Here is a 22832-nt window from a genome sequence, read left to right as displayed (position 1 = left end):
GGAATGCACACAGCCGCCAAATGGTGAGAGTGTGTGCGTGCAGACATTGTGTCCAGCTGCTGACCGGTGGATCTTTTAGGCTGTAGACAATGATGCGTCACACAAAAGGAGCGCTTCCAACTTTGCCGTTCCTGTGTGACAATGACGACCGACCCGTGCACAAAGCCGGCTCCATCAATAATTGGCTCTCCCAGTTTGGTGTGGAGAGGAACTTGACCGGTCAATAGAACCAGCCCTGAAACTGCCTCGGTCGAAAAGGGGGAAATAGAGGCCGTGCTCAGGTATCCACATCCTTTAGACTCTGTAGAGAGCCACATAGATATTCAAAGGACATGTCTTTGTGCAGGATGGGAATTCATCTGCAATATTATTTTCCTTGTTTGTGATATTTATATCGTACAGACTGGAAAAGAAATGGATTCCTTAAATTATCTGTTTTTTTATGGGACAATTTTAAAAGTAAACGTATTTTCTTGCATTAACAAAAATCAAGATTCCACCAGCGTGACGTCAAATCTGCTTCCAGAGAAACGGCTGACTTGAGCCGAGAGCAGCGACGACTGAAAGAAGTTCAGACACGGCAACGCTGTCATGTAAATGTTTAGGTTCTGCATCTCGGTGAGGAAGCTTATAAGCCTGCTAGTTTGCGCAATAGTTAGCTTAATAGTTAGCTTAACAGTTAGATTTAAAGTTAGCTTAAAAGTTAGCTTAAAAGTTAGCTTAACAGTTAGATTAATAGTTAGATTAATAGTTAGCTTAATAGTTAGATTAATAGTTAGATTATTAGTTAGCTTAAAAGTTAGATTTAAAGTTAGCTTAAAAGTTAGCTTAACAGTTAGATTAATAGTTAGATTAATAGTTAGCTTAATAGTTAGATTAATAGTTAGCTTAATAGTTAGATTAATAGTTAGCTTAAAAGTTAGATTTAAAGTTAGCTTAAAAGTTAGCTTAATAGTTAGCTTAATAGTTAGCTTAAAAGTTAGCTTAAAAGTTAGCTTAATAGTTAGCTTAACAGTTAGATTTAAAGTTAGCTTAAAAGTAAGCTTAACAGTTAGATTAATAGTTAGATTAATAGTTAGCTTAAAAGTTAGATTTAAAGTTAGCTTAAAAGTTAGCGTAATAGTTAGCTTAATAGTTTGCTTAAAAGTTAGATTTAAAGTTAGCTTAAAAGTTAGCTTAACAGTTAAATTAATAGTTAGATTAATAGTTAGCTTAAAAGTTAGATTTAAAGTTAGCTTAAAAGTTAGCTTAATAGTTAGCTTAAAAGTTAGATTTAAAGTTAGATTTAAAATTAGCTTAAAAGTTAGCTTAAAAGTTAGCTTAATAGTTAGATTAATAGTTAGCTTAATAGTTAGATTAATAGTTAGATTAATAGTTAGCTTAATAGTGAGCTTAATCGACATTTCGTTTTTTATGTAAAGACGTTGAAACATCGCCTGCCCTCCACAGAAAGTTAACCTCAGAAATTTGATCGGGCTACTTAATGTGCCTTTAATGTAGAATTGGTGAAGTGGGCATGTTAGCGTTAGCTATTATATATACGATAATAAAACAAAACTATATAATAATACGATATGCTACAGTAGGATACGATATGATACAATTACTTAACTTTACTCTAGATACTAAATAATGATACGATGTAATAACATAACATAATACAATACAATTACTTTGCTTTATGATACAATACTATATATAATAATACATTAGGATATAATAATACGATACGATATAATACGATATAATAATACCATACAATACAATATAATGATACGATACGAAATAATAATACGATACGATATAATACCATACGTTGCGATATAATGCTATACGATATGATTTAGTAATACGATACGAGAGGATACGATATAATAATACGATACGTTATGATATAACGATACTATATGATATGATTTAATAATACAATAAGATACGATATAATAATACAATATGATTTAATAATACGATATGATATAATGATACGATACAATCTTATAATACACGATACGATACGACATAATAATACCATACAATAGGATACTACAATATAATAATACAATATGATATAAAAATATGAAACGATATAATATGATATGATTTAATAATACGATAAGATACGATGTAATAAAACAAAATAAAAACAACAAGCTCGATGCAACCTGAGATAACATACCAAGGAAACCACAAAAAGCATTTCGTGCACAACCAAAGAAAAAAGCTTAAATCTATCAGCCATGTCCTTATTTGGGCAAAAAATCGTAAGTTTAATATCTTCGAAAATACAAAGTTTTCATAAAATTCACCCTCCGTACAGTGTGTGCCGATGCAGAAATGAGCTGTCCAGACCTAAACTGTTTTTTGAACCAGGCTGTAAACATGTTCATTTCTGCTGTAAAGATCGTCTTCTTTGAATGGGTGTGTATGTGGTTTCCTGTGTTTCTGCAGTCAGCCTCTAGTGGACGCTCGGTGAACTGCAGTTTTTAACACTTCTGCATGGGCTTCATATTTTAAGACCGGAGGTTATCAGGTGAGCCATGAGTTCTCCTGTTTTACACCGGAGAATATATTGCATGTACGGGACGGTAGCCTCGCTCTGCTGGATTTCTACAGCCGCGTTCTCAAGCATCTAAAAAAACAGCTTCAATCTGAGTCAGCCAGAACTCTATAGAATGAATCCTCATCTATAATAAAATCCTCTGCACTCTTACTCTGGTGTGAAATTTCTGCTGTTCAATACACGGTTTGGAGGCTAGTTTGCAGTGCAAGCAAAGACCCCGGGTTGTAACTGCACTGCTGTAGCTCCTGCAGGACACAGAGACATGAGGTGACGTCACCGGGGCCGGAAGAAGAGGTTTTAATCTGCATCAAGCTGCAGGCCAGAGACACAGAGAGTACCTTTCACCACAGTATGATCCATGGTGACGGTTTACAGAGCAATCATTCTCTTTAATGTGCCGAATTTAACCTGATCTTTGTGTTTAATCATTAAAACCTAGTCTTCTGTTTCCTGTGCTGGTTTTTCAGAATAAAAGAAGGCAAAACTTTCAGATTCGTCCATAAAGACATGGTGCTTTTGAGTAAATGTGCTGCAGTCTGCTGGATGTGATTATCACTTTAATATAGAAAACAGAGAACATAAATACCTGAAACACTCAAACACCGCCCACCTCAGAGTGCATGTCACTGATTGGTTCATATTTGAAATAAATCCTGGTGACCAATCAGAGAGGCCGGCTGCTGTAGAGGTATGTTAGTTGGTTTTTCTTACCTAGATACAGCGAGGCGTTCTCCTTCTTGACGTTGTCGTCCAGGTACGTGGGTCCCAGCGTGTAGATGGGCGTGGATCCCATGCCCACCAGGATCTGGGCGATGACGAACAGCGCCACGTACAGGTTGTGCTCGTTGCCCTCCTGGTCCCTGGGACAGGATGTGATGTCAACGCGGTCCCTGCTAGCATTGCTGTTCATACACAGGCCCTCGTTCCCAGAGGACGAGTTCACCTCAAGGATCTGGTAGGCTGGGGAGATAAAGTGAGGTAAGGAGAAGAGGGCGGCGCCTACAGCGATGAAAACCCCGCCCACCGCCAGCCAGCGAGGCCTCTGTCCTCGGCCGCCGAAGTAGCTGATGAAGACGACCACCACCAGGCTCCCTATGTCGAAGCAGCTCACGAGCAAACCTGACTCTGAGCTCCTCAGGCTGTATCTCTTCTCGATGGTGGTGATGACGCTGCTGAGGTACCCGGACACCATGAGCGACTGGATGAACGTCAGGTAGCACATGCAGAACAGGAAGCAGCGCGAGTCCTGCAAGAGGACGCTCAGGTACTTCCTGCTGGGCAGACGGATCCGAGCCAGCCTGGAAGCGAAAAACCCGGGGGGCTTCCTTCTGGCTAAGTTTTTACTCCTGCGGATCTCCGTGTTCTCCATGTACGAGCTCGGCCTGTTCAGCGCCGACTTCCCCGGCTTGGGCGAGTAGTTTGTTCTTGTCGGGGACTCGGCCTGGAAGGACTCAGTCTTTGCTGGAAGCTGGATAAATTCTGCGCTCTCTTCTGCCGTAATAGACATCCGCACAGAGCTAGTCAGCAAGGTCTCCTCTTGAGGCGCTGCTTCATTCAAAACAGGCAAACCTTTACATTTGAAGTCCGGCTCCTCCGGCTCGTTGGCAAAGCCTTCCTCCTTCTGAAGGGACTCAGACAACTCTGCTTCCTCGTGGTCGGCCATTATTCCCAGTCAAACCCACCTTTCTTTAGGGGTTAGAAACAACAAAACCTAGATCACCGTTCAGGGGCTGCTGCCCATTACATTCATTATTAATAAGCACATCTACTCCCACAAACAGTCTGGCACAAAGAGGCCCAAAAAAGAGGCAACAATGTCACCCACAGGGGAGAGGAGACTCACAGCTTCTGCTTATCTGCAGAGCAGCCTCAGTGCTTGCTTATCTCGTCATGCACACTTGCCTTCAGCAACCATCTAATCCGGATGTGGACCCGGCTCAGGCCTCCTCAGCTCCAGGGCCAGGGCTCCCTGAGGATGCACCACATTTCCTGTCCTCGATGGCTCCCCTCAGCAGGACGATGCTGCTCCTCGGCTGGCACAGATGGAATGAACTTGCAGAGCATGCGCCGCATCCCTGACTGTCCTGCCAATGAAGATCACAGAGTCACTGCTTCTGGTCCATGAGATGACGGTGCCCCCCTTCTCCTCCAAACTCCTCCTCCTCCCCAAGTCAAGGGCATCACCCCCCCGATGTTATCACCGCACCAGCTGTCCTCCCAGCGGGGGGGAGAGGCTGTCATCTAGTGGTTCTCTCTCTGAGGGGATCCTGATGAATGTCAGGGGAAATAATAAATATTAAAAACAGAGGATCCGTCGAAGAGAAGGAGGCTGGATCGAGTCCGAGGTGTCTGGTGTCGGCTGGATAATACCGCAGTGCTCAGCAGCTCTCCGTTTTCAAAACAACGAGGGAAGGGCGGTTCGCGGACGAGTCGGTTCTTAGAGCCGACTCCTTTCAGTGACCGACCGATTCAAATTTGAGAAATGAGCTGTTTATGAAACCACCTACTATCCTAGCAGTATGTACTGATTCAACCAAAAATTCAGAATGTAGTATGTAAACACAGTATGACAAAACTACCTGGATGTCGTACTTATTAGAAAAAATGTATCAGTAACATAGACTGTATAAATAATGGATGTATTCTCCGTGACGTCACCCATCTGTTTCTGAAGCACTTTTGAGGCCAATCGGCGGCGGCAGCCATATTGCTGCTGTCAAGTGTTTGTGATGTAAAGAGGCGGGCTTTGAGCCTCCTAGCCAACAGCTACAGTGTTCCCGCCTTTCAATCAAGTCAGCTGTGCCTCTCATTGGAAGACTCGTAATCTCAATATCTTCGAAATTGCCGCATTAGAAAAAAATTCACCCCCGTACAATGTGTGCCGATCAAGAAATGAGCTATCCAGACTACACCCGTCTTTTGCACCAGGCTGTAAACATGTTTATTTCTGCTGTAAAGATCGGCTTTTTTCAATTGGTGTGTATGTGGTTTCCGGTACCTCCAGAGCCAGCCTCTAGTGGACGCTTGATGAAATGCAGTTTTTAGCACTTCTGCATTGGACTAATTTTTAGAACGGAGGCTGCCGCTTGATCAGTAAGCAGGGGACCAGTTTCCCTCAGGTACATTTTCCCACAATGCACCGCTAACGTTCCGCATCTTTTTTTTCTGTATATGACTGTATATTAATGTTTATACAACCCAAGGTTGTCTATATAAACATGTTTTGCTTCCAATGCTACAGAACTATAATGTATCTGTGTGTAAAGAGTGGTGTATTTATTTGTTCGTCACATTAAACAGTAACGTGTTATTGTTCGCACCCGAATGTAACAGATGTCCTTGATATGTCCCACTTTTTAATCAACATGACCCAATATTTAAATGTATTCCTGTAGAATCCAGCATATTTACTGAACAATAATTTATCCATCTAAATGGTATCATTTAAAAACGTGGTACTAAACCAAGACCTGCTGGAGGAGACTTCATACTGAGCTGAGTCAAATGCTCCAACTCCCTAAAAAGAGCCGAAATTCCCATTACGAGCAAGCTGAAGGGGTTTCAACACAAATCCGGGACGTGCCCTTCAAAGTAAAAGTCTACACTTTATCATGCAATCCTTTATCCTTATAACCCCCCACTTTTTTTTTTAGAAAAACGTTGTGACACAGCCACAACATTTTAATATCAGCGTTATTTAAGAATAATTAAAATGATGCTGACGGATTATCAGCACCAGTGATTCTAAATAGTTTCATGACTATTTATTCCACCATGAAAAAATGATGCTGGTTTCCCATTGTAATGTTTAATCTTAATGTGCAATGTCTCCCTGGGTCATTATTCATGATTTAATCCACAAACTGACCTTAAACATCCCAGATTTGAATCACTCCGATTGTGCTTTTCATACTGTGTGTGCTCATAAAAACATGGTGCAATTTTATTTGAGCTATAACTTACCTAGGAGTGTAGAAGTGAACATCTGTATTAATTGCTAGAAATTATTTTATCTATTTTCATTTAATTTTATTATTATTATTATTATTATTATTATTATTATTATTATTATTATTATTATTTTATTTTTTATTTTTTTAACTATGTAAGTACATTGTTGTATTCTTATGTCCCATTGCTGGAACAACAATAATTTTCACCCAATGGGAGATCTATCTATCTATCTATCTATCTATCTATCTATCTATCTATCTATCTATCTATCTAATGAAATTTTACATGTTAAAATAAATTACATGTTATCATGTATAATAGTTGCAGAAGAGGATTAGAGCCACCAGAGAAATAAAAAAAATGAAGATAATTTTTTTATTATTCTTATTATTATTATTAGTAATCCATGCCTTTGTCACATCCCGGCTGGATTACTGCAATGCACTTTATTTAGGAATCAGTCAGTCCTCCCTCGCACGTCTCCAGTTGGTCCAGAATGCAGCCGCTCGCCTTTTAATTGGAGCACGTAAAAGGGAGCACATAACGCCCATTTTAGCCTCCCTCCACTGGTTGCCTGTGCATTTTAGAGTCCATTTTAAGATTATTTTATTTGTTTTTAAATCTTTAAATGGTCTCGCCCCGCCCTACCTCTCTGAGCTGATCCATCTCTACGCCCCTGCTCGGTGCCTCAGGTCAGCTGATCAGCTGCTCCTGGAGGTACCGAGGTCCAAGCGGAAGCTCAGGGGGGATAGGGCTTTTTCTGTCGCTGCTCCCAAACTGTGGAACGATCTTCCTTTAGCCGTCAGACAAGCCCCCTCACTGTCCACTTTTAAAAGTCGTCTTAAAACCCATTTTTATTCCCTGGCTTTCGACTCAGCATGAGACCCTGCTCTTGTTTCAGTGCCTTTTTATTTTTATTTGTATTTTTTAACTTTATTTTATCTTATTGTTCTTATTGATTTTATGATTTTATTGTTTGTTTTTATCCATTATGTTTCTGTACAGCACTTTGTGTCCGACTACTGTTGTTCTTAAAGTGCTTTATAAATAAAGTTGAGTTGAGTTGAGTTGAGATTATGAGAAAAAAAATCAGAATTCTGAGATTAAAGTCAGAATTCTGAGAATAAATTCAGAATTCTGACTTTTTTCTCAAAATAATAATTTTTAATAATTGACCTTAATTTTTTTTTTTTCTGAGATTCAAGTCAGACTTTTTTCTCAGAACAATAATAATCCAAAAAAATATTTGACCTTATTTTTTTTTCCAGTGGCCCTAATCCTCATCCTTAAATAGTCATAATATTGAAACAGAAATGCATTAGTATGTTGTCTTACGACGTATGAGGCATTATATTTGGACAATTAAGAGTAAAATGAAGGTTTTAGCTTGTAAACTAGAAACAGAAGTTAGGTCGAAACCATTTAAATGGGATTTGTTTTCTTATTTTGAAAAGCACACCCGGAAGTTCTTCTTTGCTTCATATAGCTAGCCGCACAGCTAACAGCTAACGGGCAGTAACGGTCCCCAGGAAATTAAATGTTAGCAAACACGGCTTCACTTCTTCTAACCTGACCCTCTGAAGCTGGAAACCTCCTCCTCTATATTTATTATCCCCAAACATCACATCACGAAGAACACCGGCGGGGAAAATCACACTAAAGACACGTAATGTAAAAAATCTTACCTGAAAAACATCTTCTGTAGACGACAAGTCACCGGAAGTTAGCCAGGAGACACCGAAAACAAACCTTCAAAGTAAAAGCACAAAGTTTAAAACCGAGTGTTCGCCTTTCCATCCAATTTATTTTAATAATTATAATTAAAGATTATTCAGCCATGCTAAAGGAATGGCTAGCTCTAAGCTAACTCTGGTATAACGTATTAAATGGCAATATTTATGTTCAGTTTTGTTAGAGAAGGAAGTTACAAGCATTTGCAGTTAGAGAAAATACAATTCAGAGGAAAGATCAATGTTTTACTCAATATGGAAGCCGTTTATAGACCACTATAACAAAAACAACCCCATGGAAAAAAAATTACTTTGCAACATCTCAGGCACTTGACATCCATCCTCCAAGTTGTATCGTTGTATTGTTGTGTATTATTACTATTTAGATCAAATTTGTATGTTATTGTTTTGGTATTTTATTTTGTTTTCCTTGTGTTTTGTATATCTTTTGGTTTTCATTTATACATTATTTAGGTTTTTTGTATGTTAGTTTGAGACATGGATAATAAAGTTTCAGACTTTTGCAATTTGTATGTGGAAAAGGAAAATACCCAATAAAGAGATTAAAAAATAATAATAAATAAAAGGAAATTATGTTTATTTAGAATATTTTTGTAATGGTTAAAACCAAATAAAACTAAAGTCAAAACTAGGAAATATTTTTTGAAAAAGGGAAATAAATTGGGAATTTAAATCTCAAAGTGATTTGTTTGAATACGAGTTTACAGGATGGCAATAAGAAGTGGTGATAAATTCTGCAAAACTTGTTCCCTAAGTTTCTACTTTTTTAGAGAATGTAGTAATAGCCTAGTTTTTAAATTGTCCTTTTATTAATTAATTTATTTTTTGAAAAACAATGATTTATTGGACTTCTGTCTCACCACTTTATTCTGTTTAATTTGCATTGTTAGAATTCCCACATTCCTCTGTGTCTGTCAAATGATGTTTTAATCTTCGTTATCCTGCCATGCTTTACTTGTCAAAGCACTTTTTAAACATTTGTTTTTAAAGGTGCTTTAAAAATAAAGTTATTATCCTGTTTTTATTATACATTTATCATGCCAGACTTAATTTCCTCCTACCTTTCTGTTTTTTAAAGGAAAACAATTTGATGAAAAAAACAAAAAAGCTACATCCAGACTGTTTCCTTCTTTTTCTTTCATTTGTGAAAAGCCTATCTGGTGGTCTTTCCTGGAAAATCTCAATCCTACTGAAATATTTCTTTTGAAATTCTTCTTTTTTTTGTGATGAAACATCTGCTGAGTACGTTTTAGCAGTCTCACACACAACGGCAACAGAAGCAGAAGATACTAGAATGATGACCAGTCTTGAACATGAAGATAATAATATATGAAATAAAGAGAATCTCTTTTTTTGTAACAATTTAAAATCCAGTGATGGCCCAGTTTGAATCCCCAAACCAAATTCACAAGCTTCGAGTCCATGAACGACTTGCAGTTGTGTCTTGGAGCCACTTGGAGGCGCCAGTGTCTCATGTTTCCTTTAAAGCAGCTTGAAGAGCCTTTTTAGGTTAACTCAGCAAATATCACTAAGAAAAGCATCAACAACAAACAGCTCTAAAATAGTTCTTGGACTTTGTTCATGTGTAAAAAGAAAAAAGAAAGAAAGCAATCACATTGTTGTGGTTATAATGGTTATTCATCCATTCATATTCAGTGTTTGAAAATCCATCCATCCATCCATCCATCCATCTTCTTCCGCTTATCCGGGTCCGGGTCGCGGGGGCAGCAGTCTCAGCAGGGAAGCCCAGACACTCCTCTCCCCGGCCACTTCCACCAGCTCTTCTGGGAGGATACCGAGGCGTTCCCAGGCCAGCTGAGAGTCATAGTCTCGCCAGCGTGTCCTGGGCCTTCCCCGTGGCCTCCTCCCAGGCGGACATGCCCGAAACACCTCCCCAGGGAGACGCCCAAAAGCCAGTTTCCGTAACCGAGGATCGGGCCGCCAAGGCCCCCGCCTTTGGCCGCCGCCCAATCCACTTCGCACCGGACCCCTGTGAGTCCCCCTGCAGGTGGTGAGTCCACGGGAGGACGGATCCATGTATCCCATTCGGGCTGAGCCCGACCGGGCCCCATGGTTGAAGGCCCGGCCACCAGGCGCTCGCCTGCGGGCCCCAACCCCAGGCCTGGCTCCAGGGTGAGGCTTCGGTGGCCCTCCGGACAGGGTACACTTAGTCCTGTTCTTCTTCTTCATCAGGTGTCTTTGGGCCGCACTTTGTCTGTCCCCTCACATAGGACCTGTTTGCCTTGGGAGACCCTACCCGGGGCAATTGCCCCCGACAACATAGCTCCTAATTCCTATCTTAGATTATTTTAACCCACTTTAAATTAAAATTTTAATGTAATTTTTAATATATTTCTAATTTTCCTTTTCTTTTCTGTTTTATCATATTTGTCATTTTAATTATGTTCTTTTATGCCTGTCTAAATGTCTCTAATGCTTTTAATGTGTTAATGTAAAGCACATTGAGTTGCCCTCGTGTATGAAATGCGCTATACAAATAAAGCTGCCTTGCCTTGCCTTGCCTTGCCTAGGATCATTAAGGCACTCAAACCCCTCCACCACGTTAAGGTGGCGAGTGTTTGAAAATGACTTCAGTAAAATGTAACTGAGAGAAAACCTGGAAGCAACAACAAAGCTCTGTTTCTTTGTTTTTGTTGTTGATTTCTGTATCACAGAGGCATCATGGGAGTTGTAGTCCCAAATCTTATGGCACAATTCCCCCTTAATGAAATGTAGTTTACTTTTAATCCTGGTTTAAAGCATGCTGGTTTAACTTTGTACATTTAAAAATATTGAATAATAAAACAGCATCAACAGTTTGCTGCTGTTGGTGTTTCTACCCATTGTGTATCTTCATCATCATCGACCTCACTCATTAAACCCAATAAACACACAACCCATCGTAAACAATCCGCCTTTCTAATAAAAATCTTGATGAAAATAAATCTGATTAACTCATCGTTTCAGTAATGTGACGCCCGTAAAGACGGGACGGTGGGTCACGAGGAGACGTGATATGATCGCTCGGTCTGTCAGGAAGAAGAGAAAGCAGCAGTAAATATTTAATCAGTGGTTTGCATTTCTAATATTCATAAAATCGAATCACTTTAATCAAAGCGTGAGCGTCTGAGTAATCACTGAGTAATGAGACTCCTCGTCAGTTTACTGGAGTGTGACTTTACGGCATCGCTCTGAATAACAATAAAACCGACTCATCACTCGTTCACACACAGACGATGAGGGTCTCTAAATCAACACATAAAGAGGGGAGAGAGAGAGAGAGTGGAGGTGTGCCTTAAAGACTTTACAGAAAACAGACAGCATGGCGTTTAGACGACAGAGAAGAGGAAGTACAGCACGCTGAAAACAGGACAGAAATAAGGACAAAGGAAAGACTTGAAAGGGAAGATGAGCAGAGGGGAAACAAAGCTGGAGAGAGAAAGTGGTAGACGGACATATTTTGGTTTCACTTTTGCACAGTGGTAGGAGAAGGAGGCATGTTGTTCATTTTGATATACAGTGAATGGTTTGATCAGCTGCCCATGAGAAATAATAATAATAAAAATAATAAGGAAAGTGATAACAACAATAATAATATTCATAATAACAATAAAAGTAATAGTAATAATAATAATAATAATTATGATAATAATAATAATAGTGATAATAATAATTATAAAAGTAGTAGTAATACTCATATCATTAATATTAAAAATAATACTAATAGTGTAATAATAATTATAATAATAGTAAAATAGTAATAAGAATAAGGATAGTAGAAATAGTCATAATAATGATAGTAAAACTAATAATAATAATAGTCATAATTATAATAATATTAATTGTAATAATAATAATAGTCCAAATAAAAATAATATCAGTAATTATAATAACAACAGTCATAATAATAATTATTATTATTATTATTATTACTATAATAATAATAATAATATTCATTGTAATTGTAATAATGATAATGATCATAATAATAATAACAATAATGATAATAATAATATCTTCATTTATATAACAATTTTCAACACAGGGTTAAAAAGGGAAACTAAAATAAAATAAAAGAGAAATGACAGAAAGACAATGTCTAAAAGTCTGAGAAAAAAAATGCAAAAGGAAGTGACAGATCGATATAAAGGAAGATAAAAAAGGCCGCCATCAAATACAAGGAAATAAAACAATGTTGGAAGAATAAAAATAACAAACAGATAAAAGATTAAAATGAAGCCGATGCTGAAGTGTTGAAAACTGCAGTTCCTTAAGTGTCCACTGGAGGCTGGCTGCGGGAGTGCTAGCAACCACATACACACCCATTCAAAGAAGACGATCTTCACAGCAGAAATTAACATGTTTACAGCCTGGTTCAAAAAACAGTTTTAATCCGAGGAGCTCATTTCTGTATCGGCACACACTGAATGTTTTTATAACTCGTTAGTTTTAAGATATATTCAGGTTTTGCTCGAATAAGGGCGCGGCTGACTTGACTGACAGGTGAGAACACTGTAGCTCTTAGCGAAGAGGTCCTCAACTCCATCTCTTTGCCATGTGATTCAAGGCTGATTTCTGAAACAGACTCCTTTTGCATCCAGCAAAGTTGCCCCCTCTGGACCTCAGGGTTGCTCAGGGTTTAGAGGGAACTTTAAGAGACCAAACATTGACTTATTATCTCTGTTTCAGAGTCCTAAAAAACAGACAATGACTCAGCGGACTGAGAGAAAAGAGTTGCAGAGACGAAGAGAAAAACAATAAATATGCTAATTCTATTATCTGACACAAATGTCCAGATGACTCAACAATACACCTTCATTTATCCCCAACATGCAGCCGGATCCTCCTCGCTGGAGAGAGCACGCCTTCAGGCTGCAGCTCCTTGCACTGAGACGGATCTAATGTACAGTATAATGTTTGGCCTGCAGCGTGCTGGGACGCCGCTGTGTCCTATTTGCTGCGACGTGGAGCTCATTTCAGAGAGAGGTTCATTCTCCCTGCCCTGTGGGATGTGAGCCAAGGGCTGAAATACAGTACCATCTATCTGTTTCCCATCAGACGCAGGAGCAACACACATGATGCTAAAGCCTTACTTCATCTTTATGTCACCTGAGCAGGCTGGATGTCCTCAAAACAGCAGGAGCAGATGATCGATGAGTTCAAGCAGTCGTTCTTGTTTCTGTCACACATACAGTTCATCTTTCTGAAAGGATCGTTTCTGGAGCTCATCATCTGTTTGTTACAAATCTGTTGTTTTAAGGCAAGTGCATTCAAATGTTACATCTCTTTGATCTGATCTCATCTTTATCCGATCCATCTCCGATCCGTCACAGCACCAGATCTGATAGGTTTCTATTCTAGTCAACGTGTTAACTTCCACTGGATCCACTCTGTTGCGTTCCAGCTGCGTCTCTGATCCGGCAGGTCGGATGCCGGAGCACGACGCGTCAATCTCAACAGAGCAGATGGAGCGGGACAGGAAGTCAGGCACCAAAACAAAATGAAAACTTCCAGTTAGTTTCGGAGTCAACAGGTCAGAGGTTTTCAGAGGACCAGAAAGACAACATGGATGAGGAGAGGAGGAGGAGAATACAATCACTGCAACCAAGAACCAAGAAAAAGACAAAGAAAACCTCGGTCACATGACTCCAGCTGTCCGGGGGTCCTGCTTTGTGCTGTGAAAATCACAACCACCAAGTCCGCCTCCCTACCACAAGTAGGGAGGCGGACTTGCACCTCCTAGTGATGTAACTACGCATCCAAATTATGCAACGAAATAACCAATCTGACTGCCGATTATTTCTTCGCTCATGAAGACGCACCAGTTTAACGACTCGAATAAAAGTATCAACTCGCCTAATACACGCGTAATCAAAAGCGTGAAAACGTCACTCCAGTCTGTCGTCATCAAACCAGGTTGAGCTCGACTGCATTGAACGGTGAAGCCGGTTATGCTAAAGGGGGCGGGGCTAACTTCCTAGTACAACCGATAGCTGGAATCAAGTGATAGACAAAGGTTTTCACAACTTGTCAGATAATCTGACCTCCTCACTCTCTTTCCTCACAGTGAGCTCCTTTTATTCCTGATCCTTGAAAAACAGGAAGTGCCACAAAGTTCAGGAAGCTGCTCAGAGAGAGAATCAATAGGTGCATTTCGACCAAGAGTTCCGGGGTCTTTTAGCTCCCAGAACTACTTTCCCCAGAACTAAAAGGTTCCTGTGCCCTCATTGTTGTCTGCGTTTCAACGGTGAGCTGAAGTCCTGGGTAGACTGTGCAAATCAGGCCAGTGACGTATGGAGGAAAAAATAATAATACAAATAAATAATATTTTTAAATCTTAATAAAAAACTAAACTAGTCCCTCTGTGTTTCAACAACTGTGTAAACTCCACAAACACTGTTATGTTCAACCGAAAGTCCCAGGACCTTTGAAAAGTACTACCCCCCAAGCAGGGGCTTTACAGGGGGGAGATTATCTACCCCTGAACTAAATTTAGACCCTGGTTCCTCTGGTCGAAATGCACAGAGTTCAGGGGTAAAGTCTCTAGTTCCGGGGTAAAGTTCCTGCGGTTGAAAAACGCCTAAAGTGTCCGGTACTTTGCCAGTCCGTTCGTTACATCATACGTCACTGGAGGATCTGCATGCTGATTCACTGAAGATTGAGTGAGCTTTCTCCACGTCAGGGAAAACGCCTCACAGGAGCTTTAATGTAGATATCATCAGTTGAGATAGTTCAGAGAGTTTGCGCTTCACCCCATCACTGCATGGGTCCCTGTCCCAGTCTGGACACGCCCCTGGAGGCCAGAATCTTAAAGAGGACTCTAAAGGTATGATTAAAAGTAAGGGAGACATCCAGCTGCTACACTTCAAGATGACTGAAGACGCGTACCATCAAACTCTACATAAACAGCAGCAGTGTCGCTTTGGGAGTGAATCCCAGAGGTGCAGCAGCATCCACCGGGAGACAAACAATGAGGTACAGCATCCCTCTAATCCTCTGAAGAGGGAGTCAGCCACCGGAAACCTGCAAACCAAGAGGATGAGAGCACACGGAGGCCTCAGAGGACGAGTGCAGAGACAAAATGTGATGACAGCAACGATAGACTGAAGCTCAGGAGCACGAAACAAAGGAGATGATGAGGATCTGACACGGATTATCAGTCAGGGACGGTGATTGGCAGGGATTAATCACCTGCTGTTAATTAGTAGGAAAGGTGAGGAGGGAGGAGGGAGGGAGATTATGCTAAATGATATTGTAACATAAAGACCCCTCTTCCCCAAACCGACCCCACAGTCCACAGACGGCAAACTGAATAGCTCCAATTTTTTCTACTGGTGCATGCAATTGCACCGTGATGAGTTCCTGGGCCATCTTTTCTTAACTTTGGCGAAACTACATGAAATAGGCGACCCCCGTCTGCAGAGAAAATAGCCTAGCTTGCCTGCCAGTACTCTAGGAATTTTCTCATTAAAGGGGAAGAGCTCACCGGCACTCATTGTGGCTAGCAGGAGCAATAGTGTACTGTAACTCATATGACCCCACTTAAAAAAAACTGAAATATCCCTTTAAGTTTTGTTTTACTTTCCATGCAAAGATCATTTTACACCCTGCAGACCGAGGGAGGCGGGCTAAAGAGAAAGAAATGTTGCTTGATGGGAGGTTTAGGATCTTTTCAGTGGTGGAATCACACACCGACTACTACTCCAACATCTCCATCCATGTGGCCAAACTCAGAGCCTTCATTTGAACCACCGCCTGAACAAAAGCTCTTCCTCTCCTCATGATGTCACAGCCCGAGCAGCCGCCTGCCTCCTAAAGCCGGCAGCAGGGGGGAGAAGTCAGTCACTGTGCAGGGGCTTCCCGCTGCAGAGCTGCACTCTGAATCCTCCCTGAGCACTCTGCTTCAGACGGGAGGACGAGAAGAAGCAGCAGCAGACAAACACTAACAGGGAATTTAACAGAAGAAGAAGAAGAAATCTCCTGGATGGCTCCAGTGCACGGGACATGTAGCAGGAACACAGAGAGGTCAGACCGCGGCATGAAGGGAAAGTCCAGGAGGAAGAGGAGGAGGAGGTGCAAAGGCAAAGGTTTGTAGAGAGGGCGGGTTGCTTGAAGTTTGTGACGGTTTCACTTTTACTTTGTCATGTCTTTCTTTTTTTAAAGCTCGCTCCTCTCACCTCGATTTTCACTTTTTATTTAATTTATGTGCACTTTTATTCCCTGTATTATATTTCCAAAATGTTTAAGGAGACTAGAGGAATCATATTTTCCATGACATAAACATTTCTCACACCGAGCTGTATCTGCAGAGGGTGACATTTTAACACATTTGTGTATTTAAGGGTGTTATTACTGCAGAAATATTTCATTACTTGCATTTTAACTCCAGAATAATAAGAGCTATTCAGAAAGTTTTACACTTTACCATTTTTAAAGATTTTCTTTTGACAGGATAGGTTGCTTGCAATAACGTGACGTGCCAGTGACGTGTGGAATTCAAACGGGGGTCAGGAAGTAAATTTCAGAATGGACGCATCCGAGGAAAGCCTGTACTGTGTCTGAAGAGATCCTCCTCTCATGAGGACTTCCGGTTTTTTAACTGACCCGAGCTTATTTCTGAATGTGTCTGCCGTTGACATCACTAACTACCTCGTCCTCCAGACTTCATTTTACACCACCGAGCAGATGAAGGCGTTCAAAAGCCTCCAGGCTCACAGTGTTCTTGAGTGGTTGGGTCCACGACCTGGGTATCAAGGTGCTCAACAACGACTGTCGTTAGGTTTTCTCCAGAGTGAGTATTTTTCAATTAATGTCCATATGAATTTTCCTCCACGCCACGATGCTATCAACACTAACGTTAGCTTACTTAGCGGAGGTTAACCGATGTAAACGCTCCAGTCAACGGGAGTTTACAGCAAGTAAGAGAATAACTTCAATCAGCTCTCAGGCTAACATTACCAATTACTAACTACTGTTTGTGGTTAAAAACTCCAGCAGAACAAAGGTGGGAACAATGTAACATTACAAAGTCTGGAAGGAGTTAGCTCCTTAAATATAAACATATATACAGCATATATTACTTTAACTCACCCTGGACAAAGTGGTCACCACACACACGGGTATAGTCCGACTCTGCTCCTCCTGACCGTAAACGAAGGTTTGCTATCCACTGTTTCCTCGTTTCTCAGAGAGTTTTTAACATTTTCCCCCTGTGAGAACCACGACCTTTAGGACACGATAAACACTCTCTGTTTGATCGGTTAGGGACACCGTAAAAAACACAAACCGTAGGCATTTTTCTGTGTTTATGTTTCTGCGCTGACCGCTACAAATCACTTCCTGACCCCCATCTGCATTTCGCGCCACTGCCACGCAACTGAAATGACGTCATATGCAAACAACCTTTTATAATGTATGCTTTCTCCTGAAGCCAAAATACACCCAGAGAAAACAATTTTAAAAAACTATGGGACATCCAAAATTTGTTTGTAGAGATTGTGCAATCATCGTCTTTTAAAGTGGAGCGTACAAAGTGAAAGTCGAGGTCTAAATGCTAACAACCTCATGCTAACAGGGGAATGTTACGGCGTGTTCCATTTGATCTTGGAAAGTCGGAGACATCCCCCAGAACGCCCCCTTAAGTCAGAATTTCGGACTTCAGTCTCGGAACCTCGGAGGAACTTTAGTAATTGTGCTAAAGTTCTATCAGTGGAGATTTTGTCATATTGCTTTTAGGCGTAAACTATCATTGAGTGTGTCGTTATCGCCTGGTGTTAGCTAGAGGTCGTGGGGGCAGCAGTCTCAGCAGGGAAGCCCAGACACTTCTCTCCCCGGTCACTTCCACCAGTTCCTCTGGGAGGATACCGAGGCGTTCCCAGGCCAGCTGAGAGATCTAATCTCGCAGCATGTCCTGGGTCTTCCCCGTGGCCTCCTCCCAGACGGACATGCCCGAAACACCTCCCCAGGGAGACGTCCGGGAGGCATCCTGACCAGATGCCTGAACCACCTCATCTGGCTCCTCTGGATGCGGAGGAGCAGCGGCTCTACTTTGAGTCTGAGCTCCTGACCTGGTCTCTAAGGCTGAGCCCAGACACCCTGAGGAGGAAGCTCATTTCGACCGCTTGTATTCGTGATCTTGTTCTTTCGGTCACTACCCACAGCTCGTGATCACAGGTGAGGGTTGGAACGTAGATTGACCGGTAAATCCAGAGCTTTGCCTTCTGGCTCAGCTCCCTCTTCACCAGACGATCATCATCTGTTGATTTCAGCATATTCCTTTGTAGTATAGGATTCTGGGGTGGCCAGTCAGATTCCAAGGTGGGGCATGGCCACCCCCTGGATCCACCCCCAGTATCTTTACATATTGGCTAGATCGTACCTTCATATGAGCAGCTGTTTTCACACTTCAGATCCTTTGCTCCATTATTTTCATTTATAGTGACTATTATGTGGGAAATGTCTTTCTATGGTACTTTAGATTCACATTATTATTTGATGCTGCTTATAATTGAAGTATTTTCCCCACAAGAAGAGTAATAGTTGTAACATCTTGGGACCTTTAACTGCAGGATAATGTCTTTTAATGGTGTCACTTTGTGATTAATTGAGGTGAATCTGAGATAAATGGGTGGCTTTGGACAGTTTTGGATACCAGTCAGCAGACTTGGAGTGGTTGTTCAGTTTTAATCATGCTGTCTTCATTTTTGGTAGCATCAACAAGTTGACGTGATATAAGCAGTCGGATTAATAGCAACACTGCTAGCATGGCTAAAACTGGAGGAAACCTCAGATGCCCCTTTTCGACCCAGGCAGTTTCAGGGCCAGTTCGGAGCCGGTGCTCAATTGAGAACCTGTTTTTCGTGTTTGGACTATGAGTGAACCGGCCCCCTGGATGGGAAAAAACAGTTCCAGAGGGGCTCCAACTCTTTGCTGGTCTAGAACAAGCGGCAACCTCCGGTCTCAAACGATGAAGCCCATGCGGAGGGTGTTATAAACTGCAATACATCAAGAATCCGTTTGAGGCTGGCTGCAGAAACACCAGAAACCACATAGACATGAATGGGAAAAAGACGATCTTTACAGCATTAATAAACATGTTTACAGCCTGGTTCAAAAAACGGCTTGGCCCTACAAAGCTAATCTCTCTATCGGCACACACTGTACGGGGGGGGGTGAATTTTATTCTATCAGAAGATATTAAGATTTCAAGTTTTTGCCCAAATAAGGACATGACTGACGTGACTCCCAGACGGGAACACATAGCTATTGGCTAGGAGGCTCACACTACGTCACACTCTGCCTGGTTGAGTTCTGTATTTCCAATATGGCTGCCGCCGTCGATTGGCTTCAAAACAGCGCTCAGGAACAGATGGGTGACGTCACGGATACTACGTCCATATTTCATACAGTCTATGGTCTAGAACCGCAAACTGCTTATGTCAGGGGCGAGGAGCGGGGGCGGGGTTGCCGTGATCCAAAAACACAAACCAAACGTGTTTCCTCCATTGTCCTGCTGCAAAAAAATAAAAGAGACTAATGGATACGAAGTTCAAAGCAGTGATCGACTGAGGAGACAAGCTGCCTTTGTTCGCCATTGTTGTCGTTGTGAGGGAAAGTTCGGTCTAACGCTGCTGGGGAAAGCGGTCACGTAAATCTTACATCATGACGTGCCTCTTCCATGGGCTCCAGCGGGCGGAAAAACAAACGGGTGCTGTGTTGGTTCGAGAGTTCAACCAGCTCTGATCCAGCGCGAGCACCAGCCTGGAAATACAACCCAGTTCACGTTGGTTGAAAAGAGGTCAGAGAGTAAATACAAAGAGGAGAGGACAAAGAACCAGAACATAAAAGAACTCCAAACTGAGGATAATAACCAGTAAGAAGCTTGAACACAGAACAGAAAGTTTGTTTTGTTTCCTTCACCTCCTGAGATAGAAAACAAACCCTGTGTTCACTGAGACTCAGACCTCTTGCCCCGGTAGTGTCAGTGTAAGTTCATCTCATAAACATAGTGGGTGAGAGGAGGCCCAACTAATGAAACAGAAGTCTCATAAACCTGCTGTATGTTCACTCATTATTGACTCTGTGTGTCTGTGCATAAATAAAAATGTCTCTTTTTAATCATAATTACAGTCCTCTGGGCAACAGGTCAGCCTTTTAGGATTAATCTGGCATTGTTCTCCTCATGCTAATCCTCAGTAAATGCCACAGATTACTCTGTGATGGCTTTTGTATTAAGTCCAATGGTTATTCAAAGAGCGCTAAGCCTATTCCACTCTCATTAATGACCCATTGGCCTTTTTTGTGCATCAGCGCTGCAGGGAAAACGCCATTTGACAAATAAACGCTTCCAGAAAACCATCACTCAGTGTTGCTCCTTAAATCCTACTATTCTAAGAGCAGAGTGCATTTAGCTAATGCTTCCACTGTATCCAACAATGACATGTACTTCAACACCAGCTGTCCTCTCACAAACAGAAGTCTTTGACTTATTAGCAGTATCATCATCGTCCTCATGAATGAACAGGGAAGAAGCTGATCCAGGGGTAATATTGAGTTTTATATATTTACATATAAAAAAACAACTTTAAAGTTTGTATCAACATTTAAATGGAACGCTGTTTGTAAAGTTGTGCACACTGAAAATAACAGAAACATTTCTTAACATTTAGCTCTGAGACGTCTGAAGAACATAGTGTGCATTTTTTGAAGCCACTTCTTAATCAGATTTAATATTTCATATCTTTCATGATCATTTTGTTGTGAAAAATGTATTTAAGTTACAATCACTGTTAAATACAAATGCATGATATAAATATAAATATAAATGTTAAATGTAAATGTTAAATATAAATGTTTATGTTAAATATAAGTCTAAATTTGAATTGTTAAATATAAATGTCGATTGTTAAATCTAAATGTTAAATGTGAAATCTAAACATAAAAGCTCAAATTAAATGTTAAATCAAAATGGTAAATGTTAAATATAAATGTTAAATCAAAATGGTAAATGTTAAACGTTAATATTAAATATAATTCTAAATGTTAAATGTTATATATAAATCTCGATTGTTAAATTTAAATGTTAAATGTGAAATCTTAATGTAAAAGCTAAAATTAAATGTTAAATCTGAATGTTAAATGTTGAATGTTAAATGTTGAATCCAAATGTTAAATGTTGAATCCAAATGTTAAATGTAAATGTTTAATATGAATTTTAATGTTAAATATAATTCTAAATGTTAAATGTTATATATAAATGTTGATTGTTAAATCTAAATGTTGAATGTGAAATCTTAACGTAAAAGCTAAAATTAAATGTTAAATCTAAATGTTAAATGTTGAATCCATATGTTAAATGTTAATGTTAAATATAACTGTTAATATTAAATATAAGTCTAAATGTTAAATATAAATGTTGATTGTTAAATCTAAATGGTAAATGTGAAATCTTAACGTAAAAGCTAAAATTAAATTTTAAATCTAAATGTTAAATGTTAAGTCTATATGTTAAATGTTGACTCTATATTTTAAATGTTAAATCTAAAAGTTGTGAATCTTATATTTAGCTAATATGCAAATTAATTCTGCTGCCAAGAGGAAGTACCAAAATAAAAGCTTCATAAAGCGATACAGACTTAGCAATACTAACCTAGGCTTGGTCAGTACTGTTCACAGAACAACATTTAACATTTAGATTTATATTATGTTTAACATTTATATTAAAAATGTAACATTAAGATTTAGATTTTATATTTAGATTTTACATTTCAGATTTAGATTTAACAATCAACATTTATATTTAGCATTTAGACTTATATTTAATATTAACATTTAAAATGTATATTTATATTTAACATTTACACTTAACATTTATATTTATATCAAGCATTTGGATTTAACAGTGATTGTAACTTAAATACATTTTTCATGACAAAATTAACATTAAAAATATCACAAATATTAAATGTGATAAAGAAGTGACTTTTAAAAATTCACACTATGTTGTTGATATGTTTCAGAGCTAAATGTGGAGAAATGTTGCTGTTTGTTTTCAGTGTGCACAACTTTACAAACAGCATCCCATAATATTTATGTCTTTTTTTAGAAGCAACCTCAACCTAAAGTTTAAAGGTGACATATCACGTTTTTTTCATCAACATATATTGGTCTAAGAGGTCCCCAAAACATGTCTTTAAAGTTTATGCTCAAAAAAACACTTTGAAATCAGATTTTGGTCTGCCTGAAAAACCCTCTTCTTCAGTCCTCCTCAGAACACTCTGTTTTCTCTCTGACCACGCCCCCTCAGGAAGTGGGTGTGGCCTCGGCTGTCCAGCACGTTGATCTAATGTTTACATGTTGGCTGAATATACACGGCTGCTCACAGACCCGCGTTACTTCAACCCTCTGAATCTGATCCAGAATCTGATCCTGACGGAGAGGTGCCTGTAGCAGGACCTTTCTGAAGGATTGGTCACAGATTTAGTGTTTCTTGTTGTTTTATTTGTCAGCATGTCGACGTGTGTCTTGGTACACAGCTACGAACATGTAGCTATGTGGCTATGCTAACT

General features: G+C 40.0%; 2 protein-coding genes across 7 annotated transcripts in view; one reads left to right on the top strand and one right to left on the bottom strand.

The window, feature by feature from the left end:
• Window positions 1-8246, bottom strand: part of LOC117827231 (solute carrier organic anion transporter family member 5A1-like) — a 35176-nt gene extending 26930 nt beyond the window's left edge. Inside the window, exons 1-3 of one of the 6 annotated variants that reach the window (XM_034703762.1) lie at window positions 8200-8217; window positions 4767-4827; window positions 3272-4639 (exon numbers count right to left, since the gene is read on the bottom strand). In XM_034703762.1, the coding sequence (XP_034559653.1) occupies window positions 3272-4223 (952 nt within the window). In that variant the 5' untranslated portion in view covers window positions 4224-4639; window positions 4767-4827; window positions 8200-8217. Of the gene's footprint in view, window positions 1-3271; window positions 4970-8199 lie in introns of those variants that run through there. The other 5 variants (XM_034703759.1, XM_034703763.1, XM_034703761.1 and 2 more) reach the window with 5 other exon arrangements.
• An 8003-nt stretch (window positions 8247-16249) lies between these two features.
• LOC117826706 (double-stranded RNA-specific editase B2-like) overlaps window positions 16250-22832 on the top strand; it is a 37967-nt gene continuing 31384 nt past the window's right edge. Inside the window, exon 1 of the mRNA XM_034702962.1 lies at window positions 16250-16352. Coding sequence (XP_034558853.1) covers window positions 16250-16352 — 103 coding nt within the window. The remainder of the gene's footprint in view (window positions 16353-22832) is intronic.

The sequence above is a fragment of the Notolabrus celidotus genome, chromosome 15 (assembly GCF_009762535.1).
Source record: "Notolabrus celidotus isolate fNotCel1 chromosome 15, fNotCel1.pri, whole genome shotgun sequence".
NCBI lineage: Eukaryota > Metazoa > Chordata > Actinopteri > Labriformes > Labridae > Notolabrus > Notolabrus celidotus.
This window is presented reverse-complemented; position numbering and strand designations above follow the sequence as displayed.